General features: G+C 32.9%; 5 protein-coding genes across 5 annotated transcripts; 3 read left to right on the top strand and 2 right to left on the bottom strand.

Moving 5' to 3' along the window:
* Window positions 1-1,964: 1,964 nt before the first annotated feature.
* LOC114421683 (F-box/kelch-repeat protein At1g55270) lies at window positions 1,965-6,724 on the top strand. Its single transcript, XM_028387736.1, has 3 exons — window positions 1,965-2,289; window positions 2,372-2,586; window positions 5,087-6,724. Exons 2-3 carry the CDS (start codon window positions 2,524-2,526, stop codon window positions 6,335-6,337), a joined length of 1,314 nt encoding a protein of 437 aa, XP_028243537.1. The 5' UTR covers window positions 1,965-2,289; window positions 2,372-2,523; the 3' UTR covers window positions 6,338-6,724.
* A 2,423-nt stretch (window positions 6,725-9,147) lies between these two features.
* On the top strand, window positions 9,148-11,129 carry LOC114421681 (berberine bridge enzyme-like 8). The gene has a single exon (XM_028387734.1). It carries the CDS (start codon window positions 9,279-9,281, stop codon window positions 10,884-10,886), a length of 1,608 nt encoding a protein of 535 aa, XP_028243535.1. The 5' UTR covers window positions 9,148-9,278; the 3' UTR covers window positions 10,887-11,129.
* A 1,072-nt stretch (window positions 11,130-12,201) lies between these two features.
* LOC114421682 lies at window positions 12,202-12,963 on the bottom strand. Its single transcript, XM_028387735.1, has one exon. The coding sequence runs from the start codon at window positions 12,946-12,948 to the stop codon at window positions 12,418-12,420; it is 531 nt and encodes a 176-aa protein (XP_028243536.1). The 5' UTR covers window positions 12,949-12,963; the 3' UTR covers window positions 12,202-12,417.
* A 5,711-nt stretch (window positions 12,964-18,674) lies between these two features.
* On the top strand, window positions 18,675-20,774 carry LOC114421680. The gene is made up of 2 exons (XM_028387732.1): window positions 18,675-19,314; window positions 20,420-20,774. Exons 1-2 carry the CDS (start codon window positions 18,832-18,834, stop codon window positions 20,462-20,464), a joined length of 528 nt encoding a protein of 175 aa, XP_028243533.1. The 5' UTR covers window positions 18,675-18,831; the 3' UTR covers window positions 20,465-20,774.
* Window positions 20,775-25,439: 4,665 nt separating this feature from the next.
* LOC114421679 (protein YLS3-like) lies at window positions 25,440-26,875 on the bottom strand. The gene is made up of 3 exons (XM_028387731.1): window positions 26,402-26,875; window positions 26,065-26,163; window positions 25,440-25,760 (listed from the first exon to the last, which is right to left on the bottom strand). The coding sequence occupies exons 1-3, from the start codon at window positions 26,736-26,738 to the stop codon at window positions 25,615-25,617; spliced, it is 582 nt and encodes a 193-aa protein (XP_028243532.1). The 5' UTR covers window positions 26,739-26,875; the 3' UTR covers window positions 25,440-25,614.

Below are 26,875 nucleotides of genomic sequence, written 5' to 3'. Positions count from 1 at the left end.
ACCTATAATAGTCAATAATTCTTCATAAGTAGAAAGTTCTATTCTAATCTAAGTCAGTAAGTCTACTAAGGCAGGGCTTGTCTTCCTTATTGAACCTTAGACGTGTGGAAAAGAAAAGTTCACATGAAATTCTATCCCAATTTCAATATACATCTCTTAATCCAAGTAATTTTATGATAACATATATTTATACTCATTATAAATTACAATCCCTAGTTCGGAGAGTGTTACACTCACTTTTTTCACTTTCTCAAATATTTTCCACGATCCCTTTCATTTTTTCTTACGCGGTGCACTTTACAATTTTTTTAATCTTTATTTGTATATTTGATTTTCTCAACCATATATCAATTTAAATTTATAAATAAACTTATACCATAACTTAAATTATTTATTGTAAATTCAAAATATTTATTTATTATAAATTTTAACTATAATTATATACACATAAATATATATCCTATGCAACACACTGATCAAAATATCATTTTTTAAATTTTTATAAACATTGAATAGGGATAACAAGAATCACTTTGGGGGAAGCTACCATGATATTTACTACTTATGTTGTAACCTTTTGAAGTGATAATTTAAATTCAAATCCCCCTCAATTAGGAGTGTTCATTAAATTTTGTCAGCCTAACGACTCAGTCCGAATATATAAAATTGTCTCTTTTTTACACGGCTGGGTCCAACTGGAGCTGAATGGATTAAATTAGTTCAATTCTTAGACTTATATTTTTTGAAACTGAATTAACCAGAATTAAAACAACCTTTTTTATTATATGTGTGTAATTAGTTACATTGGCTCGAATTCTTATGCAATTGGGTCTAACTTGAACTGAATAAACTAAATATCTTTATTAGTTCAGTTCTTAGATTTATCCTATTTTTCAAAACTAAATTAACCAAACTTAAAACTTTTTACAGAAGATAGTGTTGTTAGAATTGAGTAAGATCATGATGAGAGGTAAAATTTCTTAATGAGTGTTTAATAACATAAATTTATATTCAAAATTTAAAGTTGAGATAATTCATTAAGTTGCATGTTAATTAATCTATACACTTAATAGTAAACTTTAATTAAAATTCTAAATTCAGATAAACTTAGATATTTTTTTTCCTTTTTAAAAAAATTGTTTGTTACTTTTTATAAGATCTTTTTCTAATTTTTAAATGCGTTAATTATTTTTTTCTTACATATTCATACTTAATTATTCTTTCTTAAAACATTGATGAGAAATAAGTAAATAGATATAAAAAGAGAATAAAAAGGTAATTTTGAAATAATTGTACAAATAATTAACATATTTAATGTTATAATTATTATTTTTAACGGGCGTGAATTAATTAAAAGACTCTTATAACTAGTGACAAAGAGAATACTTTTATTGTTTTGTTTATAATGATGTATTTATTAGATCTATAATTTTTCATATTTTTATTTAATATTTCAAAAACACAGTATATATGTTAAAAGCTTAATTTTAATTGATATTTTCTCCGTCCTTAACTATAACTATAAGATTACTTTTTAAATTTTTTTATCTCTTTTATAAGATATTTTTCTAATTTTTAGATTATTAATTATTTTTTTAATATATACTTACTTAATTATTTTTTCTTTAAATATTAATGAAAAATAAGTAGATACATAGAGAGAAAAAAAATAATTTTAAAATTATAATATAAATAATTAATAAATTTAATGTAAAAATTATTTTAAAAAATGTAAATTAATTGAAAAAATCTTTAAGAAGTGATGGAGTAATTCAAATCGTTTTCCTCCAAAACTCAACCATCGGAACTCGCAAACAATGCAAACACCAAACTGGCCGTGGGTTAAAGAAAAGGAAAATGTGTTAAAGAAAAAGACAAAAAAGCTGTTCGAAGGAGCCATGTGATGACCAATCTTCACAATCCCACAAAAGGATGATATTTTCTGCGATCAACAAATCGGAAAAAAGAAAACCCTTGACCTCTCTCTCTCTCTCCTTTGCCTTCAAAGTTGGGTTGGTTTGACCCATGAACTGCAACACATTTATTAAAGAGGACCATCGCCACAAGCGATGTGTCCTCTTAGGACAGTTATACAATTTATATTAAAATTTCGCAAATTCACACAACTCAGTTATTAAAATAAAAATAAAAACCACTTTAATTAATTTTTCCCAAATCCCCAAGAGAGAAAAAAAAAAATCACACAATTTCTGTGAAGCTAAAGCTTGTGGTTTCTTTCTCATTCTCTCAACCAAAGGTGAAAGAAAGAAGAGAGTGAGAGAAGAGAAGGTGCTCCTCATCTCACCGCTCTTTAGTTCTTCTTCCTTCAAAACTCGAATGACCCATTTCCTTGTTTTTCGTTCTCTTGCAGTTCCTGAGGTAAAGATACAAGCTTTGCTCTTCTGCTCACTGGATCGGGTTCCAGGAATTCAAGGGTAGGTTCAAAAGGGGTTGTGTTGATCTGCACCAAGATGCTTAATTTGCGTTGAAAAATCCATTCATTTGCGAGACTTAGCTTCGGAGATGAACCAGTTAGTTGAAAGCTCAATGAATACTCAAAGGGTCTCTAGAGTTCAAGCTCCACTGGTAAGTCCAATTCACTCCAATTTTTTTATCAGCATAATAGTTTTTTTTCTCTCTTTTGAATCGTATAACTTTTTCTCCATTTCTTAGTTGCAGCTTTTTGTGTGTGTGTTGATAAAAGGTTCGATTTGCCAACTCGAGTTCCTACCATTTTCTGCTTGTGTTTGGTAGAGAGGCAAAAAACTAAGTTGAGATTGTAAGTTGTAACTTGAGTCAATTGGGTAGTCTGTGAACCTTAGAGTTCTTAAATGGGAAGAAGCTCTCTTTTTATTTCTAGGGCTCTTATTTCTGACCAAGTCAAAATTAGATCTTAGAAGTCTCTTGCTGCCTCAACATGCATTGTGTGTTGACTTTCCTAAATACTAATCCAACCTAAACATGATGTACTAGACTAGACTAGAGAGTTGTTCGCAACTAACATTTATGTATCGTCCATACTCCTCACCTTTGACTGAGAATGCTACCGTTCGTTCTCTTTGTTTTTTGGCACCTAAAAGGCTAAATTGTTAAGGGTTTGGGGGGTTGCTCCAATCCAAGATTGCATATCACTAATTCATCAGCAGGAATGAATCCAAAACATTTTTGTTGATGCAATTTGGTCTTGCTAATTACAAGTTGTACTTAGCTTGTGTTTTACATATGTGGAATGTTAACTTCCATACTCCACACCTTTGACAGAGAATGTTACCAACAAGGGAAATTAGGAGTCATTCCCTCATTTTTAATTAGGAGGGAGGGGGGTGGAATACTTCTCTCTAGAGTTAATTTCTCTGATGGATGTGCTGAGAAAGTGGAGAGCTGTTTTGGGCTAATGTTCCCCTGTTGTTTTTGTTTTCTTGGCTAGCTAGATTCTCATCATTCTTCTATCTACTTCCATTTCTTGCCATAATAATTTTTTCAGGAATAATTTTATAAGAATTTTCCAGCTGCTGTAAATTTAGAAGTGTAATCTTAGTACATAGCTGCAATGCTCATTAATATCCAGCCTTTGTTCTTCGTTTTCATTTAGCTATTTGATCAAGAGTGAGCTTGGTTTTTTATTTGTCACCTTCAAATAGCATAGGGATTTATTTTTTCATTTTTCCTTTTACTTTGTTCCCCATGATTTTCCATTGAAAGCTATCAGGTTTTATATGTATATGTATAAGACAAACTAAATTCATCTTGGTTTATATGCCAAACTTTTCCCTGAGCATACTATTCCTGCAAATTCTTCTGCTCATCAATATCATTAGCTCTACCTTAAGCTATTTGTCTTATAATAATGGGTTTTGAAAATGATCAGTTATCATAACTCTTGTATAGAGTTCTTCTTATCTACTTTCCCTCCTCATAAGTTTCCCAATCTTTTCTAAAGTTCTCCTTTATTGTAGTTCACTCATCTCTGCTCTGTATGATCTAATTAATATTTGTACTATGTATCTAAACTAAAACAATGGTCCTCATGGCTCATACCTAATATTCATTTTTTTTTGTCTGAATTTAAAAATTCAGCGGAGGGTAGTATCTCCGTCAACCTTGTTTAACGAATCATCCCACCTTCTCACATCCTTTTATGATCCTTCAAATTTACTGATTCTCACTCACTGCCTTCCCTCATTCTGAAGTGTAACTTACATGATATGTATTACAAATGCAGGATGTAGTTACTGAAAAGGCCTTTCTTATGTAGCCAAAGGGGAATTTTTCACCAATTTCATTTTTTTAACTTGGGATTATTTTAAATGTAACTTTTTATAAATTTACTTTCAATCTCTTGTTAGATATCTCTCTGATGATACCCAGATGCTCCTTGTTTTCTCTTGAAAATTCTCTTTTTTGTATTTTATGTGGATGATAATGGTACGCCTAACAGACAGAAATCAAGTGATTTACTTGATCTTGTTTTCTGTTTTCATGTTTCTCTGAGCATCATTTGGATGTATTTTAATTCCAAAATATTGCATATCTATTCCTTCTTATTTTTTAAAATTTGAGGATATTAGACCCAAGGGTTTGAATAGAAATATTTTGGCAGAAGCTGAGGATAGCTGAAGTGTTATGGCATTTGTTCAATATTTTCATCAGGAAGTACGTAATGAACCTATCTAATATAACCTTTTGCTTGGTCTTAAGATCTTACTGCCCCACCTGCAGCATTGAAAATTCCATGGCTACATTCATATATTATAATTTTAAAACTTAATATGACCTTTCTAAGAAAATAAAAATTTCATATCAATAAAATAAATAATAATTTATTGTTTTACAAGTCAATAGATTGTGAAGTTATTGGTCTGGAACTTCCTTTTATTGTTTTCTTGCTGAAAAAAAGCGGTATAGAAGAAACTAGAAAGTAGGAACTGTTCAATTCTTTGGAACCTGGAGTTGGAAGGAGAAATATCAAAAGCTTACTGTGTGCATGTGAATATGCTCTTGGACATTATGCATATACATATTTTTGATGAAATCTTTTTGATATTTTGATGATACTTTCAACATACTAACATGGAGAATTTCACAGGTTGACTCTGTTTCTTGCTACTGTAAAGTAGATTCAGGCCTGAAAACAGTTGTTGGGGCAAGGAAATTTGTTCCAGGATCGAAGTTATGTATCCAACCTGACATAAACCCAAATGCACATAGGAGCAAAAACTCACGTAGAGAGAGGACCAGAGTTCAGCCTCCTCTCTTGCCTGGTCTTCCGGATGATCTTGCTATTGCATGTTTGATTCGTGTACCTCGGGTTGAGCATGGTAAACTGCGTTTGGTTTGCAAGAGATGGTATCACCTCCTATCTGGAAATTTCTTCTATTCACTCAGGAGAAGTCTTGGAATGGCAGAAGAATGGGTTTATGTCATCAAAAGAGACCGTGATGGAAGAATTTCATTGCATGCTTTTGATCCCATCTACCAACTGTGGCAATCCCTTCCTCCTGTTCCTGGGGAATATTCTGAAGCATTGGGATTTGGCTGTGCGGTTCTCAGTGGTTGCCACCTGTACTTATTTGGTGGAAGAGATCCACTGAAGGGATCTATGAGACGTGTTATTTTCTACAATGCCCGTACTAATAAGTGGCATAGAGCACCAGATATGCTGCGGAAACGTCATCTGTTTGGTTCTTGTGTAATAAATAACTGTCTCTATGTTGCTGGTGGGGAGTGTGAAGGAATTCAAAGAACTCTTCGATCTGCTGAAGTTTATGACCCCAACCGGAACAGGTGGAGTTTTATCTCAGAGATGACCACAGCAATGGTGCCCTTTATTGGTGTTGTTCATAACGGAACATGGTTTTTGAAAGGACTTGGATCTAATCGAAATGTCATATGTGAATCCTATTCCCAGGAAACTGATACCTGGACCCCAGTGAGTAATGGAATGGTCAATGGTTGGCGTAATCCTAGTATCTCGCTGAACGGACAACTCTATGCACTTGATTGCCAGGATGGGTGCAAGCTCAAAGTATATGACAGAGCATCAGATTCATGGAAGAAGTTCATTGATAGCAAACTCCATTTAGGTAGATCCCGTGCTCTTGACGCTGCTGCTCTTGTTCCCCTTAATGGAAAGCTTTGCATTATACGCAACAATATGAGCATCAGTCTAGTTGATGTTTCGAGTCCAAACAGACGCGTGGAGAGCAATCCTCAACTTTGGGAAAATATTGCTGGAAAAGGTCATGTCAGGTCTTTAGTTAGAAATTTATGGTCAACTATAGCGGGACGTGGTAGTTTGAAGAGTCATATTGTTCACTGTCAGGTTCTTCAAGCCTGAGATCCAAACTCCTCTGATGATAATCTTGGTTATACAGTTAGGGAAATTGTTGGTATTTTGGGAAAATCAAATTGAAACAGGTTTATCCACTTTCCTGTGTGGGAAAGAGATTGTGCTTCATTGTAAAGAAGAGGTTAATTGTTTGATTTTGGCTATAGAATGAGGTCATTCCTTTACAATTATGAATAGGGGGCAGATATTGTAAATGTTGTTTCACTCTAAGGCTGTGCCTTTTCCTTTCTTTACAGTATATTAGGTTTGTAAGACATGCATTTCCGGTGTATATGATTTATTAGAAAACATCAAAAAAACTTTTGTATCTTTGGTCAAGTTGATTTATTCAGTAAGCAGGGGGAAGAGCCTATCAGATCCCATGTTATGGCAAAAGTCATTCCAATGTATGGTTTGAAAAGCAGTTGCTTGTTTTTGAAGTGTAAGCTATGCTTGGATAAGATTTTTCCAAAAGCCGTAGTGTCAAATACAGTTTTCTAATACCAGCGTGAATCAAGTCTAGGAGTCCTACGAAATTGAAACTATAGTTCGAGATTCTTGTTGGGAGAGACGTATGCAATTAGTGTTTAACTATAATTTGAGCAAACTTACTTCTTTACTTGTGAGACAAATTTATAAAAAGTAAATTAAGAAAAATAAAAGGCATATGCACAACTAGTCTTTTCCCTGAATGTTTGGTGGCATTGAGAGGAACACAAATATTTAGAGAAACTGTGAACTTTTTGAACTACTGAAGAATTTTCATAAATCCAAAATTATATCCTTCACTATTGAATCTCCATTTAAAGAAATAATCGCACTTCATTTTTTTTGCTTGTGTGAAGTAACAATCATACTATTATTTAGCCACTGCAGCAATTCCATTCAGCTCAAGTCATTCATGCGCCTCCGTGTATCATATCCTGAAAACGTTTGAACGAATTTTCTCTCTCAATCTTCAACTGTTTGCGGAAGTTGTTGATGAACGCATCAGCCATTTTGTTGATGTCTTCTTTCTCATTCCCCAAAACTATTTGTCTGCTCATCAATAACTTCTTCCTATCTTTACTTTCATTCTTGTTGATTCCACTGCCACTGCCACTGAAGTGCTTTCCATGATCCATTATAGAAGATAAGGTAAAACTCTAAGCTGAAAGAGAGAGAGAGAGAGATTTTGCTGTAGAATGGCTTCTTTGTTCCTGAAAGATCACTATTTATACTTATAATCCTAGCATGTGTATAGCATGGCCATAAGCCAGAGAAAAAACATAGAAAGTGGAGAGCCTTGAAGAGAATGTCTTTATGATTGTCTTCACGTGAAAAGAGAACTTTGGCTTTGTGAGTGACACCTATTTAATATTAGTCCACTTGGAGAGGCATCATACATTTTGAGCTATTGTTAATTCAGGTAAACCTGATTTCAAATAAGAAATACTTCAATGGGAACATTGTTAATCATGCTAATTGGTAGTTTTCTTAAAACTAAACGTGTAATTTGTTGTTTAGTTAGACTTTTGACGTGTTTAAACAGGTGGCCAGAATTGACCCTTGGTCAAGATATGTATTAGATAATAATACATAATTGCCTACTTCTAAAACTTTAAGGTTCCATTGTTTGAACATAGCTTTACAGCATATGTTATGTATCATACGATTATCTTTTTTTTTTTTTTACTTATTTTATTCATGCATATAAAAATTATACCTTGAAATCAAAGAATACAACTTTTTTGTATCCAATTTGATGTTCAAGAAATGTTTTCTAGGGGCTAAATGACATGGACCAAGGACAAACCTTCCTTCAATTTCCATGCAAGTTAGAAACTTCGAAGTTCCAACAGTGAAGCAACATAGAAAAGAGGTTCATTTATGGAAGGGAGCCCTTTCTGCTTCCTTTTTATTCCTTTCTCTATATCCTTCTTATTTATACTTTATATGTATGTTTTCAAAATTAGTATATCATATAGTATTAAGAATATAGCCAGGCATGCCATTAGAGTCTTTCGAATAACAAAATTTACTTTCTTTATAATTATAATAATAAGGACACCATATCAAGCACATATTTAAAAGACACTACTGGAGATTGGAGAGCCATTTTATAGATATGTAAGTTTATTTTCCGAATAATAATATAAGTAGATAGTTGATTACAAGATGGTAGTTAGAAAAGGTTTTACGTAAAAGTTGAAGAGGGAAGTTGCACTGAAAATATGTAGAAGTGGAACAAAGACGAAGTGAAGATTATGGTGTAAGACTGTAAGTAACGTGTTCGGAGCTTTTTGACCAATCATGGATGATCATGTAAGCCATTCTTCTTAGAAAAATAGAATGACTTAATTATAATTCAAATCCTTATAACTTACTCATCTATAATACATGGAATACAGCCAAAAAAATTAAAAATATTTGAAAAAAAGAATAGAAAGAAGTTTATTAACTATACATTAGTTTTAGTTTTAGCATGCTATTTAATCACATATCACCGTTTAAATAATTTTTATAAAAATTTGACAAATTTATTATACATATAACTCTTTTTTTCCTATAAGAAACTAAAGTCTCCGTCCATCACTCGGTAATTTAATTAGTTGATTAATAATATTGCATAATCTCTCTTGCACGTGCTTTTTTTTTCTATCCTTTTTTTCCCTTAAGAATAATTTAGAATGTTTATCTGCGGAGAAAGAGAGCAAAAGAGAAAAAAAAAAAAAACAGTAAAATAAAACGAGATTGATATTTTTATATTTTATGTTAATTCAAAATTTTTAACCTCTTTTTTTTTTAATTTCTTTTCACCGTAGGAAAGGGACCCTAGCTTGAGATATTGCTTACTTTTTATCTCTAGTGTTTCCTCCATGTTATCCTTCACGCGTAACCCGGAAGAAGATCTATCTATGGACAACTGAATCAAGCAACCTCTGAAATTTGAATCCGTCCATGCCTATAGATGTCTGCGATTGCGATCTTACCCTTTCTACTCCACGTTCTAATGGCTGCTTCAGAATCAGAACCTTTTCAAGACAGTATTCTCCAGTGCCTCTCTCTCTATTCTGACCCCTCTCTTCCAAATCCAATCTCTGCTGTCACCTATTTCCCCAACAGCCCCTCATACCCTCCCATCTTAGACTCCTACATCAGAAACCTCAGATTCAGTTCCTCCACAACTCCAAAACCATCCTTCATAGTGGCACCAACCCACGTGTCCCACATCCAGGCCTCCATCATCTGCTGCAAAAGCTTCAACCTTGAGATCAGAATCAGAAGTGGGGGCCACGACTACGATGGCCTCTCCTACGTTTCAGAAGCCCCATTTGTTATTCTTGACATGTTTATGCTCAGATCAGTCAAAGTCAACTTGGATGATGATGATGACACTGCGTGGGTTGACTCGGGGTCAACGATTGGTGAACTCTATCATGCGATCGCTGAGAGGAGCAAGATCCATGCTTTCCCAGCTGGGGTGTGTCACAGTGTTGGTGTTGGAGGACATTTCAGTGGAGGAGGCTATGGGAACATGATGAGAATGTTTGGTCTCTCTGTGGATCATGTTTTGGATGCAATAATTGTGGATGCTCAAGGTAGAGTCTTGGATAGGAAGTTAATGGGGGAAGATCTTTTCTGGGCTATTAGAGGAGGTGGGGGAGCTAGCTTTGGAGTCGTTGTGTCGTGGAAAATTAGGTTAGTTCCTGTTCCTGAGGTTGTCACTGTTTTCAGAGTTGAAAGAACATTGGAACAAGGTGCCACTGATGTTGTTCATAAGTGGCAGTATGTTGCTGATAAGTTACATGATGGCTTGTTTATTAGAGTGGTTCTTAGTTCTGTCAAAAGAAAGGGTGTGAAGACAATAAGAGCCAAGTTCAATGCCTTGTTCCTTGGAAATTCACAAGAGTTGCTTGGTGTGATGAATAAGAGCTTCCCTGAACTTGGTTTGGTTGCTGAACAGTGCATTGAAATGAGTTGGATCGATTCGGTGTTGTTTTGGGACAACTATCCAGTGGGGACTTCGGTTGATGTTTTGCTTCAAAGGCATAATACACAGGAGAAATACTTGAAGAAGAAATCAGATTATGTGCAGCAACCAATTTCCAAAACTGGCCTTGAAGGTATATGGAACAAGATGATGGAGCTAGAAAAACCTGCTCTTGCATTGAATCCCTATGGTGGGAAAATGGGTGAGATTTCTGAGGTGGAAACACCGTTTCCACATAGAGCTGGTAACATTTATAAAATTCAGTACTCAGTGACTTGGAAAGAGGAGGGTGAAGATGTTGCTAACAGATATCTAGATCGGATTCGGAGGCTCTATGATTATATGACACCTTATGTGTCAAGTTCACCTAGAAGTTCATATATCAACTATAGAGACGTTGATATAGGTGTCAATGGACCTGGAAATGCTAGTTATGCAGAGGCTAGAGTCTGGGGTGAGAAGTATTTCAAAAGAAACTATGATAGACTGGTAGAGGTAAAGACCAAGGTTGATCCAAGCAATTTTTTCAGATATGAACAAAGTATTCCATCACTTGCATCTGGTCTAAGCATAATGTCAGAATAGAAGATGCCTTCAAGATGTATAAAATAAAAGGTTTGATTCAGGACAAAAAGTTATCTAGAAGCAACCATGTCTTGGAAAACCAGTTCAGACTTACGTACAAGTGTGCCATAAAATTTGATTGGTTAGAGAATTATTTGTTGTGCAATTGTATTTTCCCTTATTAAGGGACTTTTTTTAACTTCAATTCTATACTAAGATTGCTGCTATATTAAGAAAAATGATTGTTTAATTTAATTTATTGAATGCTTTTAGATAAATTTTAACAAAGAAATAATCACACTTTTTTTTTATGTGTGCGTGTGAAGTAACAAACGCAGTACTATTTAGCCAATGCAGTAATTCCATTCAGCTCTAATCATTCATGCGCCTGTTTATCATATCCTGAAAACGTGTGAACGAATTCTCTCCCTCAATCCTCAGTTGTTTGTGGAAGTTATTGATTGATGAATGCATCAGAAATTTTGTTGAAGTATTTTTTTCTCATTCTCCAAAAGATCAAAACTATTTGTTTGTTCATCAATAACTTATTCCTATCTGAACTTTCATTGCTGCAATGCTGCTCCTCTTGTTGGTGCCCACTGCCAGTGAAGTCATTCATTTCCACGATCCATTAGAGAAGGAAGAGTAAAACTCTAAGCTGAAACAGAGAATTTTCTGTAGAATTGCTTCTTGGATCCTGAAATATCACTATTTATACTTATAATCTCAGCATGTCATGTGTTTAGCATGGCCATAACCATAAGCCAGAGAAAGTGGAGAGACTTGAAGCGAATGTTTTATGTTTGTCTTGGTGTTAAAAGAAGAAAACTTAGGTTAGCAAGTGGCACCTGTTAATTTAATATTACAGCATGTTGGCAAGCGATTTTAAAGGGACATTTGCCGTGAAAAATCACGTCCTGACAGAAGCTGATAATTGTTGCTTTCACGCTGTTTTGTTATTGGATGTGGATAATTGTTGCTTTCACGTTTGCGTGTGATTTTGTCGATCAATGTAATCATCAATCATAGTCATATTGGTATTGGCGCAAAGAAACTTCAACTATAATTACTTACGAAACCGGAAAAGTTGCTCAGCTATCTAATTGCTAAAAATAAGTTTTTAAATTGCCTATGAGTACCAAAAATATAAAAAATCACTTTCATAATTTCTACGATTAAAAAGGGGTTAATCTTTACCTGTCTACTAAAAAAAGAATTAAGAAAAGAAAATATAGTTATAATTGGTTTTCTTGCGATTAATGCAGGAACATTCCATCAAATAAAATCACTTCATACTTAATTTTGAAAGAAAAAAAAAAAAAAAAGAGCCCTCTAATTAAAAAAAAGTAAATTTATTAAAGTCCAAAAAATGTAAACAAACATTAACGGGATTAATTCCCTGAATGCGAAACAGGGGACGCGCTTCTGAAAATCCCTATAATTTTAATTAACATTAACATGGTAGTAGGCTAGTAGGTAGTATTTGAGTATGAAACAATTAATTTGAAGTTGAACAAGATGAGTAGGAGAGAATAGACAGAGATGAATACGGTCAGAGAGGAAGAATGAGGTTTGTAGCGAGCAGCGATCCTCTGCGGGAGCACCCAGGCACATCCTGGAAGTCGCTGGCGGGTAGCGTCTGGGACAAAGCTCCAACGAAGAACTCTAACATGCCGGAATCCTGGTGGACCTTAATTCCGGTAACAGGGAGCCAGAGGAAGAGTTTCTGGGCCTGAATCCCCGACACGTGCGAGACGGAACCGTAGGTGAGAGTGCCACTGATTTGGCTGTGGTAGTAGACTAATTGGTCGTCCCAGTGGACGTAGCAGGGGGCATCGAGCTGGACGGTGAAGAAGCCATCGTCGGGGGAGAGGGTGTAGGAGACCGCGTTGTTGGGAAGAAGACCCTTTGGGAAACCGTACTGAGGGAGAACATCGTGGATATCATCTGGTGCTGTTGTGCTTAAGACGAGATCTCCATGGAAGAGGATTATGAGTGCTGAGAACAATATTAGGGTTTGTGGGAACATGTCTTCCCTCGGACTCAGACGCTTCCTAGCTGTCAAGGATTGGATCAGGATCATATACTATAAGTTCCTGTTGGAACATATATTTCATAGTCATACACCTAATTAATAAATAAATAAGATAAACAAATCTATAGAAAAAACACATTAAGCTAGTAAAATAAAAACTAAAATATATTTTTCTTATCATTATAATTATAAATATAAAAATGTTTAAAATTTATCTGTGTAAAATGATATAATAATTCAAATAAATCTGAACTTATAATTTTTAATTTAAATTCTAAAAAATAAATTTTAGAGGTTAATAATTCTCACAAATTTTTAGTCCCATTATTCAAATCCCATTAAATCATAGCCCAAACAAACTTAGAAATAAACGCAGCCACCTCCCTTGTCCCAAACATCACCTCCTTTGTCACCGTGAGATCATCAACCCACACCCAAGCAAGAAGCAACACTCCCTCACCATCACAAGCAGGGTCTCGCAAGATATAAGGTAAATTAGGCATTAATTTAGGGTTCAAAAAAAAAAATTAAGTTCTTAAATTTTTATTATTATTAATTATTAACAAATTTTAACTTATCAAAATAAAATAATTTAGAATTTCTCTTTTCCTTAAAAATTAATCAATTAATATTATCTTTTTAAAAATTAACCAATATCACAATTAATGTCATTTAAAGTATTTTATTTATCCCAAAAAAGTAAATCCCTATTAAGTTTCCTTTAACCCGTCTCAATTCCCTAACTAACTAACATAACTCACTCTCTGGACTTCATTCTTCACGTCTTTTCATCTCTTATAAAAAAAAAATCTATTATTCTCCTTCCCTTGAATGAAACCTATTGCCTATTGATTAAACTTTGTCTCCGCCAAAATTTTGTGAAAAATGTAAAATTCATAGAAAACCTCATTTTGATAAAAATATTAGTAATGAGATCACACATTCACCTAAATAATCTTTTCGTGAGTATTTTTTATACATATCAAATCAATCAATCAATTCTATTGAGACACGATTTGAACAATTTTTACAATATGAGACTATTTTTGGTTTTTTATTTGATTCCAAAAAAATTAAAGCTTTAGATGAGGATGAATTGAAAAAATATTGTATTAATCTTGAAAAGTTTTTAAGGTTTAATGAATACTCTGATATTGATGGTGTTGATTTATTTTCAGAATTGAAAGTACTAAGAGAAGTTTTAAGAAAATAAATTAGCACACTAATAGAAGTATTGAGTTATATTAAAACTTTAGATTTTTGTCCAAATGTTTATATTGCATATATAATTTTATTGACAATCCCTGTAACAGTTGCTACTGCTGAAAGAAGTTTTTCAAAATTAAAATTACTTAAATCATATCTAAAATCAACAATATAAATTGAATGAATTAGCTATTTTATCTATTGAAAGTGAAGTGTTAGAATTGTTTGATTATAAAACTCTGATAAATGATCTTGCAGCTAAAAAAACTAGAAGATTAATATAAAAATTGATATTTTATATGATATACTAAGTCTCTTTAAAATTCTTGTAAAAAAAAAAGACTCATTTAACATTTTCACCTTAGGCCCCAAAATGTCTGTACACGGCCCTGATCACAAGCCATCACCACCATAGCCCTGCTCGTCATGCCACCAATCAGGCAACCACCATATCCAATCTCCTATGCGTTTTGTCATGTTGTCACCTGTATCACCTCCTTCAACGTGCGTATATGTAGGCTTGGATGTAAGTTTAAATTATCTGAACCTATGTCTTTGAAAAAAATAATTTTAAATTTTATGAGAACAAAAAATAGATAAAAAAAATCATCTAAAAATAAATTTTAAATTTTTATATTTATGAGTAAAAAAAATATATTATAACATACATAAGCCAACAATGGGCTAATAAGCATCACAACTTTAAGTTTTGCAAGTTGTAAGTTTAACAACAAGCCTAGGATCTGTATATCCAACTTTAGTAATATTATCTCTTAAAATAAAAACTATAGTAATGGTAGTATGTTCCATAAAAAATAATAATTGTAGTATGTGAAATAGGGGTATTCGCGGGTCGGATTGAGTTTTATCAAATTGAGGATTTAATCCAATCAAATTTGATAGATTTGTTTTGGGTCAATTTTTACAATTTTTTTAACTCAACCTAATTCAACCTATTCATAAACAATTTGATTTGGTTAAGTTTATGTCAATGGGTTACCCATTTTAATTTGATATTTTTTTTCTTAAAACTACTATTTTATATTATGATTCAATCAAATATCTAATACAATTAATATAATATTATCAAATAACTGAAAAATAATAAAATTGATTTATTTAATATCATCAACATAATATTATAAAATAGATTAATACGAATTAAAACAAAATATTCTTTCACTAGATTTATTATAATAGTCTAAATCACAATTATTTCTTACAAACTAATTTCTTGCAATAAGATAACAAATGTGAAACAAATAACTGAAAGTAATACAAGAAATTCTAACACTAGGCGTCCTAACATTTTTAGTAGTTCCAACATCTAGAGAAATCAAACAATTTTTCATTTTTTTATCGGTATTGATCAGATTTATAAATCTAAATCCGTGATCCAAATCATATGTAAACAATTTTGATTAGTTAGTTCAATTTGATTTTGACCAAACATACAAATGACTCAACCAAACTACTGAAATCAATTTGGGTTACGCTTACTCATGAGCAATAAGATAACAAATGTGAAACAAATAACTGAAAGTAATACAAGAAATTCTAACACTAGGCGTCCTAACATTTTTAGTAGTTCCAACATCTAGAGAAATCAAACAATTTTTCATTTTTTTATCGGTATTGATCAGATTTATAAATCTAAATCCGTGATCCAAATCATATGTAAACAATTTTGATTAGTTAGTTCAATTTGATTTTGACCAAACATACAAATGACTCAACCAAACTACTGAAATCAATTTGGGTTACGCTTACTCATGAGCACCCCTGATGTAAATTTTTTTATAATATAATAATAAAATATTTAAATTGAATAAAATCAAATGATATATTACTTTTATACTCGATCTGGATATTAGATTAAATCATGAACATCCAATAATATAGTAACAAGATATCATGATTAGTAAATATTTTTATTTTTAAAAAAATATTTATTTATTTTACCTTAAATAAATAAATAAATAAAAACTCGCTCTTAACAAACTTTATTTTAAAAAAATGCTTATTGTTTGCGTAAATATAACTTTATTGTATGCAAAACTCAAAAAGAAAAACGTCACATTTGAAACTTGAAAGCTGTTGTCCTGAGTTTTGCATTGTTGGTACGGCCACGCGTCCCACGAGTTGTTTTTTTTTTATAAGAGGCGACCCACGAGTTTGGATGTTATAAAAAATTCTTGAAGAAAAACTTTATTATATAAAGATGAAATATGATTTTTATACTAAAAATACCTAGCAAGCTCCGGAAAAAAAATTGCAAATCACCAAAACAAAAAACTCGTATATTTGGATTTCTATCAACTACCAAGGTGCTAATCGATATAATATTTTATTTTATTTAGAAATTATTATATCAGTAATTCAATTAACAACACTTACTAAGAAAATCTAAGCTGAATAACATGTGTAAATTATTATAATTTTTTTAATATTTATCTTTAATTTTATAATAATTCATATATATTAATTAATCAATTAAGATAAATTTTCTTGATTGACACATGTAATTATGTAAAAATATATTAGATTAAATTTAAGAAAAATAAATTATATGCTAATGATAAAATATAATTTTATATCACTATATAATTATTTTATTATAGTTATTATTATTATTATTCCATCATAAATCATAATATATGATCAATTTACTGAACTTTATAAAAAAAACTACTTTAAAAAAGTACATTAGTGTTGATTTTTTATTGATCGACATTGTAATTTGTTTTACACTAACACTATATAGGCAGTAATCTTAAAATAAGAAGTCATGGTGTAAACTCCTAACCTAGAACACGATGATTACTCAGTTGTAGTCATGAAAACAAAATAAACAGCAAAAAAATAAACAACATACCTTTAAAAGAGTCAAAGAATAATATAATCTCCCACTCTCACAATATGTGTCATCTACTAATCACCCTTCTGAAAACACTAATCTTAAGTTCAGAACACAAATAAAAACAATGAGCTATAAAAGGGTTCCAACTCAAAATACAATTAAAAGTGTAAAACGATGACATATCGGGGTCAAAGTCGCTCGATCACAATCGTGACCAGTTTGCTCATAGTCGAAACCACAGTTGTCAAGGCACAATCTGTTGGAACACAGCTTATCACAGACACGAACAATTGATAACATGCATAAGCATGCAGCTGCTAACCGCAGTGACTAACATCAAGCCTTTTGGACACGTTTTTTCTTCAATCTTAGAGTTCCACTGAGTCTTACATCTACATTTAGTGCCTTTAAGCACAAAAATCGACAGTAAAACACAAACATACCATCGCATAACCAATTCCACAAAGATTAGAAAATAATGAAAACATATTATGATCAAGTCCTCATATTTTAGATAATCTTTTTTTTTTCTTTCAATTTTCAATTTTATATACGTTTATCTTTTTTATGTTTTACATTTTAATTAATTAAATAATTTTTAATTATCAAATATTAATTTTCATCTCATCACAATATTAACACTCATTAGTTAACCATTAACAATCAACATATATACAACATTAATGTTGAACCAAAATTACAATATTCATTATTCTTAATACTAGTGTGTCATTTTGTTTTGGGATAAACGCATGATATCTTTGAAGTAAGAATCATATATTAATCTTGTAAAACAATCACATCTCACTCTTTTGAATTATTGGTATTTATTTAAGAAATTGATATCTCATAATATTTTTTTCCATACATATAACTTTAAAACTAAACTCTTAACTACATTTTTAGATAGTAATATGTTTTGTAAATAAAGGTTAATTATTAATTTTTTTAATAGAAAAAATTAAATATGTAATTTTTCTCTTATTTCTTTCTATCGTAACTATAAATCTTATATCTTCCTTTGTAACGATACCAAGTTAAGTTTGCCTATATACTAAAGGATTAATCTTGTAATCATTTGGTGTATTACCTGTCAGTCATACCTGAAAGTCATCATTGTAAAAAAAAAAGTTTTTAATTTTTATTGGTTATAGTTTCACCATTTAGTTGAAATGTTTTAGTCCTATAATATGAAAAGTATTTTTTTTAGTTTTTATCGATTATGTTTTAATTTTTTTTAGTTTTTATAGTTTAAAAATAATTTTTTTAGTTCTTATAATTTGTATTTTAATTATCTTAATTATCTTTTAATTTTTTTTAAAAATATATAAAAATAATTAATTATAAATTATCAATTATTTTTTTATTATAAATTATCTTGTAATAAATTAGTTACAAATAATTTGTTAATATTTTTATAATTAATTATGATTAATAATATTATTTGTATTTTAATGATTAGGATTAAAAGAGGATTAAAATATAAAATTAAAAAAATCATTTTTAAACTATATGTATTAAAATTAAATTAAAATATAAATTATAAAAATAAAAAAAGTATTTTTAAACTAAAGAAGAATTAAAATATAAATTACAGACATAAAAAAATTAAAATATAAATGCTAAGAATAAAAAAATTCCTTTTAAGAGACTAAAAAGATACAAATCAGAGTTAAACTAAGAACCGAAAACATTTTTTATTTGTGATAAAACCAAAATATTCTTTGAAATAAGTCAATTGATAGAGGTTGTTGGTTGTTGGTGTTTAAAATTAAAACCGAGCCTCTTCCCCAAAGGAGACACAGAGCGAGAGAGAATCGTAACAAAAGCGGTAACCGGAATAAGTTGTCTCTACGATTTGAGCCATGGCAACAACAACACCCTCAAACCGATCATCAGAGGCGTTTGCTCTCATGGCAATCCTCAGCACTCTGCTTTGCACGGCGGTGGCGGCGAAGGAGAGCGTGTACGAGATACTCCCCAAGTACGGCCTCCCGAGCGGTCTGTTACCGGACACCGTCACCGACTACACGCTCGACGAGGACGGGCAATTCGTCGTCGTTTTGGCGAAGCCCTGCTACATACAGTTCGATTACTTAGTTTACTACGAGACCAAGATCTCCGGCAAGCTCAGCTATGGCTCCATCACCAACCTCAAGGGCATTCAGGTCCAGCGCCTCTTCATCTGGTTCAACGTCGATGAGATCAAGGTCGATTTGCCTCCCTCCAACAGCATCTACTTCCAGGTCGGCATCATCAACAAGAAACTCGACGTTCACCAGTTCAAAACCGTTCGCTCCTGCCGCAAATCCCTCTCTTGCCCACCTTGCCTTCCACGTCCAATTCAGGTTCCTTCTTCCCCTATTTTCTCCTTTAGACGCTCCATTTTTCTTTATTTTTACTGCTTTAGCCTTTTCGAACACTATATTGGGTTTAATTGGACTAGTCCAGAAACTGCTTCAAATATAATTAACTAAACATCGAAGCTAATACGGGAAGAGTCAACAAGTTTTTTTTTTTTTAATTTTTTTTTTACTTGAATGGTTAAACCTTTGATGCTCTGTAATTAGTTTCATGAGAGGTGTGATTTATGCCATCAGATTCGGGGTTTACAAGTGGGATTACTAATATTGTTTGCAGTACAACATTGAATAATATTGTTGGGATTACTAAGGAGTCTCTAGCTTAGTTGGTTGAACCTATGGTAAGTTCTCTAATACTTGAGTTTGATTCCTATGAGTTCACAAAAAATTGTTGGGATATGGGCTAGTTGTCCCACCAGTTCCTTGGTTTTAAGCAGTTTCTGCCTAAATTTAAAGTCGGAGGTAGCCATTGATCTTGTCTTGCCGCCAAGGGGAAGTAATGTTATAGAGTTCACTCTCCCTGGGGTTCATTAATGACTTAGGGTATGTTTGGATAAACATGCTGAAACATTTCTAAAAGAAGAAAAAATGAAATGATCTTTTTCATAAGTTAAAATTAGAGAAGCTAATATGAGAGAATTAGTTTAAGCATAAGTTAATTTTAGTTTATAGTATTTTTTTTCTATAATTGTTTCTATAGAAGTTTATACAAATAGGTAATGGTCAGTGTTTGGTGCAGAATAACACCTATGCTAATAGCTTGAGTTTTTGACATGCTGACAAACGCTCTTGATCATATCACCGAATATGAGTTTTTTGTGTGTGCAATATGGTCTGAGCATGGGAGGCTTAGGATGCTTAATGAGCTTTTCAATCATCTGCTCCCTTGTAAATGAACAAACAAATTCCCAAAACTACCAGTTTTCCACTAATTAGAGGCATACACTAGTTGAGTTTGTCCATATGATCATACAAATTAATATCATCTGCAACCTTTTTCCCTTGCATATCCTTCTTCATTTAGTCTTGACATTTTTTCTAAATGCAGTCAGAGAAATACTAACTTGTAGAAATCTTTTGCAATTTGCAGCTTCCTGCTCCGGTCGATGAAATTCCCATGCTTCTCACGGAGTAGATCCAGTTTCATACTAGCTGTTGTATGGCATAATGGAATATATGACGTTTTAACCTGTCACTGTCCCTCTATTGCCTTAGCTTATATCTGTCAAAGTGTTAAGACTCGCAAAACCCAGTCTGGTTACGTTATATTATATCCACGGGAGACCTTTATGAACATGATATTATGTACATATTTAAGTTGAGACTTCAACTTCATGTATGTTGCTGAACTTTCAGTTGCTGGTAAGGTGTAAACGTGCTTAATAATGAATGCCAAAGTAGGGTCTTGCTAAAACAACGATTTGCATGCTGCGCTTACCTGACTACCCTCTATTGTTTTCCACGTGATCTTTTCTGTGTACTAGGGTGATTACTTTCCTGATTTACAAGGCATTGAATATAATTGAAATCACTATAACCTCCTCATTTGTACCTAGTGTTTTCTTAAAAGTTTAATACTTAATCTGTAATATAATGGACTATTTGTGACTTTTTTTTTTTTTAAATATGTTTACTGCATGTTACGCAGGACACTCGCACCAGTTTGGTTAGGATACTATATTACTATTGTGTATGCTTTTAGACTCATACTTTTCCTCCAACTTAGTCCATGTTTGAATTATTAAAATTTACAAACTTAAGTTTGAGTTAAACATGAATTTGCAAACTATAAGTCTGAAAAAATATCTCAAGTCTTACTTCTCCCAAACTAAGTTTTCAAGCAAAAATATACTTTTATACATAGAGTAACCAAACATGATTCTCAACTGATTTTATTCTTAAACGTACTTTTGAAATTCTCTCAAAAAATTCAAATATACCCTTGATGCATATTCATATTAAAGTTTTTAAACTTAAGTTTACAAAAACAACTTAAATCTTACTTTTATAAAACTTAGTTTTGAAGATCATGAAAGTGAGTTTACTCTTCAAAAATAAGTTTAGCACCCAAAATTACTTTTTGAACAGATAATAAAAAATGTCCTTAGTAGCTCATCAGGGGGGAGGTGCTAACTTCCTTGACTTGGTGCCATGTCTAATGTTGGGCCTAAAAATTCTTCTTCTGGCGTGTTTGAACGAGCATTAATAAAATTAATTTTAATTAAAATTGATTTTGAAATAAGATAATTTGTGTTTGAATGTTTTTAACTTTTTATTGTAAAAATAAGTTATGAGTAAAATTTAGTATAATTTTTTTTATTTAGTACAAAAGTTACCCAAATTTATTTCAATTTAAAATTAATTATGAATTTTTCTCCGACATAAAATAAAATATGTGAATAATTATCTATAATCAATTTTAAATTTGGATTTAATTCTTTAACATAAAATCAAACATGACATTACCATTAACCTTGTTCTTGAATTTGGGCCATATGGCATTCCGAGTGATGCTACTCACATTGCCCTCTTTATTCTTTGTACCGCCTGTTTTTTTTTTCTCTTTATTTTTTTTGACAAATATATCTTCAACAAAAACTAATTTTTGTAGCGTAGTTATGTTTTAATTCATTATGGAACTAGTTTCTATAATGTTTTTTTTTTACACAACGAAAACAATATAACCATTAAATATCAAAATGAAATGCTGGTTTTAATTAAAAATAATACTATAAAAAACTATAATATTGTATTTAAGTTTTATTCTTTTAAATAAGCTAAATCCTCAATAAAAAGGCAGAACTAAAAATAGGCATTAGGTCTTTTGGTTTTACCAAAAAAGTTTGACATGATTTAAATCTCATAAACATACTGATTATGATTCATTTTTTAATATGTATGATAAATGCTTTATTAAAGTAAGCAAAGTCTACTTTAATAATCTATACTTTTGAAAAAGATGAATCTCTCACTATTGATTAAAAATATCTTTAGCGACTATTAAGAAAATGTATATAATCAGTAAAAGAAAGTCATGTAAATTATGTAATTGCAGTAAAAATGTTTATATATTTGCAGTCAAATAGAGAGTATTATATATATTTAAAAATCAAGATTAAGTCATATTATGAGAAAATGTAATTATGTAATTACGCGAGATTCTCCTAATAGGAAAAAAAGAAAAGAAAAACTCTTGGCTATAACTACACATTGTGTGAGTATCCTCGTTGCAGGTAGTTGCAATAAGTAATGATGCACTTTCTTTTATGGTAAATAAGCTTGATTTTAGGATCGCGTACAAATTACTAAGTAATGATTTAATGATATGATTGATTCATTATTTTTTTTTTAAAAAATAGAAAATATTTTTTTTATAAAATTTTACTAATTCTTAAAAAAGATTACGCATATACTGAATATTTCTTTTTACATGTTCAACCCCATTTTTTTCTTAATATTTATTACATTTATTCAATGCCAAATTAGGAGTTTTCGGAGGGTAAATCCATCTTGGAGTTTTCGGAGGCTTTGGATCTTTCTATAGCCAATACATGGTTTAAGAAAAGAGAGGAACATCTTATCACTTACAAAAGTGGAGGGACATGTTCTCAGATAGATTTCTTCCTTATCAGGAAGTCTGATAGGAAGTATTGCTTGAACTGTAAAGTTATCCCGGGAGAGAGCTTGACTACCCAACATAGAGTTTTGGTTATGGATGTAAGAATTAGAGATAGGGCAAAGAGAAGAAGTCCTTTGGTAGCACCAAGAATCAAATGGTGGCACTTGAAGGGTGAGAAACAAGGAATCTTCCAACAAAAGATATGGGAGGGTTGGTGTGGACAATCACAAGGAAGTGCAAATGATATGTGGAACAAGATGTCCCAAGAGATTATTAAAGTGGCTAAAGAGACGTTGGGTGAATCTAGAGGTTTTGGACCTAGGGGTAAAGAATCGTGGTGGTGGAATGAAAATGTTCAGAGCAAAGTTAGAGTAAAAAAGGAGTGTTTCAAGGAGTGGTCTAGGTGTAGAAATTCTGAAACTTGGGATAAGTATAAGATAGCTAGAAATGAAACCAAAAAGGCGGTGAGTGAGGCAAGAGCCCAAGCTTTTGACGGACTATACCAAGCTCTAGGAACCAGGGACGGAGAAAGATCTATATATAGGCTTGCTAAGGGTAAAGAGAGGAAGACTAGAGATTTGGATAAAGTAAAGTGTGTTAAGGATGAAGAAGGCAAAGTATTAGTGCATGAAAAAGATATCAAGGAAAGGTGGAAGGCGTATTTCCACAACTTATTTAATGATGGATATGGATATGACTCTAGCAGTCTAGACACAAGAGAAGAGGACCGTAACTATAAGTACTATCGTCGGATTCAGAAACAAGAAGTAAAGGAAGCGTTGAAAAGAATGAGTAATGGTAAGGCGGTGGGGCCAGACAACATACCTATTGAAGTGTGGAAAACTCTTGGAGATAGAGGTCTTGAGTGGCTCACCGAACTCTTTAACGAAATTATGAGGTCAAAACGCATGCCGGAGGAATGGAGGAGAAGCACGTTAGTGCCAATCTATAAGAACAAGGGGGATATACAAAATTGTGCAAATTATAGGGGAATCAAGCTCATGAGTCATACCATGAAATTATGGGAAAGAGTGATCGAACGGAGATTAAGAAAGGAGACTCAAGTTACTGAGAATCAATTTGGTTTCATGCCGGGAAGGTCGACCATGGAAGCGATTTATTTATTACGGCGGGTGATGGAGCAATATCGCATGGCCCAACAAGACTTGCACTTGATTTTTATTGACTTGGAGAAAGCGTATGATAGAGTGCCTAGAGAGATTTTGTGGAAAGCTCTAGAGAAGAAAGGGGTTAGGGTTGCATATATTCGAGCTATCCAAGATATGTATGATAGGGTATCGACTAGTGTTAGGACACAGGGTGGAGAGTCAGATGATTTTCCCATCACAATTGGTTTACATCAAGGGTCAACCCTTAGCCCCTATCTTTTTACCTTAATTTTGGATGTCCTCACGGAACAAATCCAAGAGATAGCGCCGAGATGCATGCTTTTTGCAAATGACATAGTCCTCCTTGGAGAGTCGAGGGAGGAGTTGAATGAGAGGTTGGAAACTTGGAGACGAGCTCTAGAAACACATGACTTTCGCCTAAGCAGAAGCAAATCGGAGTATATGGAATGTAAGTTCAACAAAAGAAGGAGGGTTTCTAACTCAGAGGTGAAAATAGGAGACCATATTATCCCTCAAGTCACACGGTTTAAATATCTTGGGTCTGTAATACAGGATGATGGGGAAATTGAAGGGGATGTGAATCATCGCATTCAAGCAGGATGGATGAAATGGAGAAAAGCATCGGGGGTGTTATGTGATGCAAAGGTACCGATCAAGCTAAAGGGAAAGTTTTATCGGACTGCGGTAAGACCGGCGATTTTGTACGGAACAGAATGTTGGGCGGTCAAGAGCCAACATGAGAATAAAGTCGGTGTAGCGGAGATGAGGATGTTGCGGTGGATGTGTGGTAAGACTCGATAGGATAAAATTAGAAACGAAGCTATTAGAGAGAGAGTTGGAGTAGCGCCTATTGTAGAGAAGATGGTGGAAAATAGACTTAGGTGGTTTGGGCATGTAGAGAGAAGACCGGTAGACTCTGTAGTGAGGAGAGTAGACCAGATGGAGAGAAGACAAACAATTCGAGGCAGAGGAAGACCCAAAAAGACTATAAGAGAGGTTATAAAAAAGGATCTCGAAATTAATGGTTTGGATAGAAGTATGGTACTTGATAGAACATTATGGCGGAAGTTGATCCATGTAGCCGACCCCACCTAGTGGGATAAGGCGTCGTTGTTGTTGTTGTTGTATTCAATGCCAAATTAATCTCATTATGGTACGACTAAATAAATAAATGAACACTTATATACTGTAAAAGATGTCAACATCGAACCTACCAATTACATAATACCAAGTGTAAATAGAAGGTCCTAGCAGATGCTAGCAGAAGGATATTTAAAGCATACACATTGTTGAGGTCAAGTGACGGGTCCCCTTCAATGGTTTTAATTAGTTGGAGAATTAATCACGCAGACAGCAGGAGATGGGCACACACTGAGGCAAAAAATAACTAAAGGAAACAGACAGTACAACACCTAGTAAAAATAAATCACAAATTGCATAACATAAACATATATATATGCAGAACACGTCATGAATCCGGGAAATAATAAATAGACACAACCACTAAAACATCATCCTTCTACTCTTGATAACGGTTCAAACTAGGAACAAGAAAAAATGGGAAATAAAAACAATCGGTAAAATCACACACACCACCTCTGCCACTAACCACCTCTTTCCCCACCCACCTCCGCTGTTGTTGTTCGCGCTTGTGCTTGTTCCCTTTGCAGTTGTGTTATTAGCTGCGGTCAATTTTCAGTTCTAAATCAGACAGTACAATTATATTTTGGTCTCTTAACTATCACAATTCTATAATTTTCCTCGTATTTTCATTCGTGTAAATTGGATTCTATGGTTGGACTTTCTTGATAAAAAAAATGGCCAATTTTACAATAACATCATTTTTTTTATGCATTTGCAATGAGCCGAAACCACAACCACAAATCGTACTTTAAAACCTTGATGAGGTTAAAAAATTCCACGAGGGTTAAAGGAATCAATTAAAAGTGGAATTGTGTATAATAAAAATTAATCAACAATATTTACCACTAAGGACCGGGGAGGGACTAGTTTTGTTGGTCAAGGCTTTTTCAAACCCCTCAAACACCTTAGCTTCCTGGGACTTGGGTGCCAAATGCAAAAGATCTGAAAACAGCAACATATCAAACATCAAAATTGAGTACGGGCACAACATAAGGGTAGCAAAACAAGTGCGATGAATGAAAGATATAAAATTGATCTAATCATAAAGGAAGAATAAAATGAGAGAGATGTCACAGGTTCAAATTCTCATGCTAACAAAATAATTACCTATTAACATTTATCCATAAAAAAAAAAAAAAAAGATCATGAAGAGATAGGCATATAGTTATAGACTACTTACCAACACACTGAGTTATATTAGTGGGTGTTTCACAAACATCTGGTAAGTTTAAAGCAAGGGTGACGTTGATCTTGAGGCCAAGACTAGGATCATCACGATCCTTGATGAGGATGCAGAGGCACCTCTTGCTCTTGTCAATAACCTCTTTGATACCAGAGCAACAATCCATGGTGGGGACTTTGGCTTCGCCACCAACATAGGAAAGACAACCAGCTAGACCAAGAAGTTTATCCGTACATTCTGCTTTGTCTTGATTGATGTCTGAGGTTGCAAAACCGACCAAAAGGAGCAACAAGGCTGAAGAGAGTGCTAGATTTTTTGCCCCTTTGGAACCCATTTTGGAGTTGCAGAAAGAAGGATAAGTCCAAAAAAAGGGAAAGAGAAAATTAGTGTTGCAACTGGGTTCTTCTCTCTTCCTAGTTTTTCTAGTGCTTTGCTTGCTTGCCAGTTGCCAACTTTATTGCACGGTCGTAA

The sequence above is a fragment of the Glycine soja genome, chromosome 8 (assembly GCF_004193775.1).
Source record: "Glycine soja cultivar W05 chromosome 8, ASM419377v2, whole genome shotgun sequence".
In the NCBI taxonomy this organism is placed as follows: Eukaryota; Viridiplantae; Streptophyta; class Magnoliopsida; order Fabales; family Fabaceae; genus Glycine; species Glycine soja.
Note: the sequence above shows the minus strand (reverse complement) of the source record. Positions and strands in the feature narration are given on the sequence as shown.

Excerpts from the sequence above, each read along its gene's own strand:
- LOC114421679 (XM_028387731.1), bottom strand. The coding sequence starts at position 26,738 with ATGGGTTCCAAAGGGGCAAAAAATCTAGCACTCTCTTCAGCCTTGTTG. Across the intron at positions 26,164-26,401 it reads TAATATAACTCAGTGTGTTG|ATCTTTTGCATTTGGCACCC; the intron begins GTAAGTAGTCTA and ends TGCTGTTTTCAG. Across the intron at positions 25,761-26,064 it reads TCCCTCCCCGGTCCTTAGTG|CTAATAACACAACTGCAAAG; the intron begins GTAAATATTGTT and ends AATTGACCGCAG.
- LOC114421680 (XM_028387732.1), top strand. The coding sequence starts at position 18,832 with ATGGCAACAACAACACCCTCAAACCGATCATCAGAGGCGTTTGCTCTC. Across the intron at positions 19,315-20,419 it reads GCCTTCCACGTCCAATTCAG|CTTCCTGCTCCGGTCGATGA; the intron begins GTTCCTTCTTCC and ends TGCAATTTGCAG.
- LOC114421683 (XM_028387736.1), top strand. The coding sequence starts at position 2,524 with ATGAACCAGTTAGTTGAAAGCTCAATGAATACTCAAAGGGTCTCTAGA. Across the intron at positions 2,587-5,086 it reads CTAGAGTTCAAGCTCCACTG|GTTGACTCTGTTTCTTGCTA; the intron begins GTAAGTCCAATT and ends AGAATTTCACAG.
- LOC114421681 (XM_028387734.1), top strand. The coding sequence starts at position 9,279 with ATGTCTGCGATTGCGATCTTACCCTTTCTACTCCACGTTCTAATGGCT.
- LOC114421682 (XM_028387735.1), bottom strand. The coding sequence starts at position 12,948 with ATGATCCTGATCCAATCCTTGACAGCTAGGAAGCGTCTGAGTCCGAGG.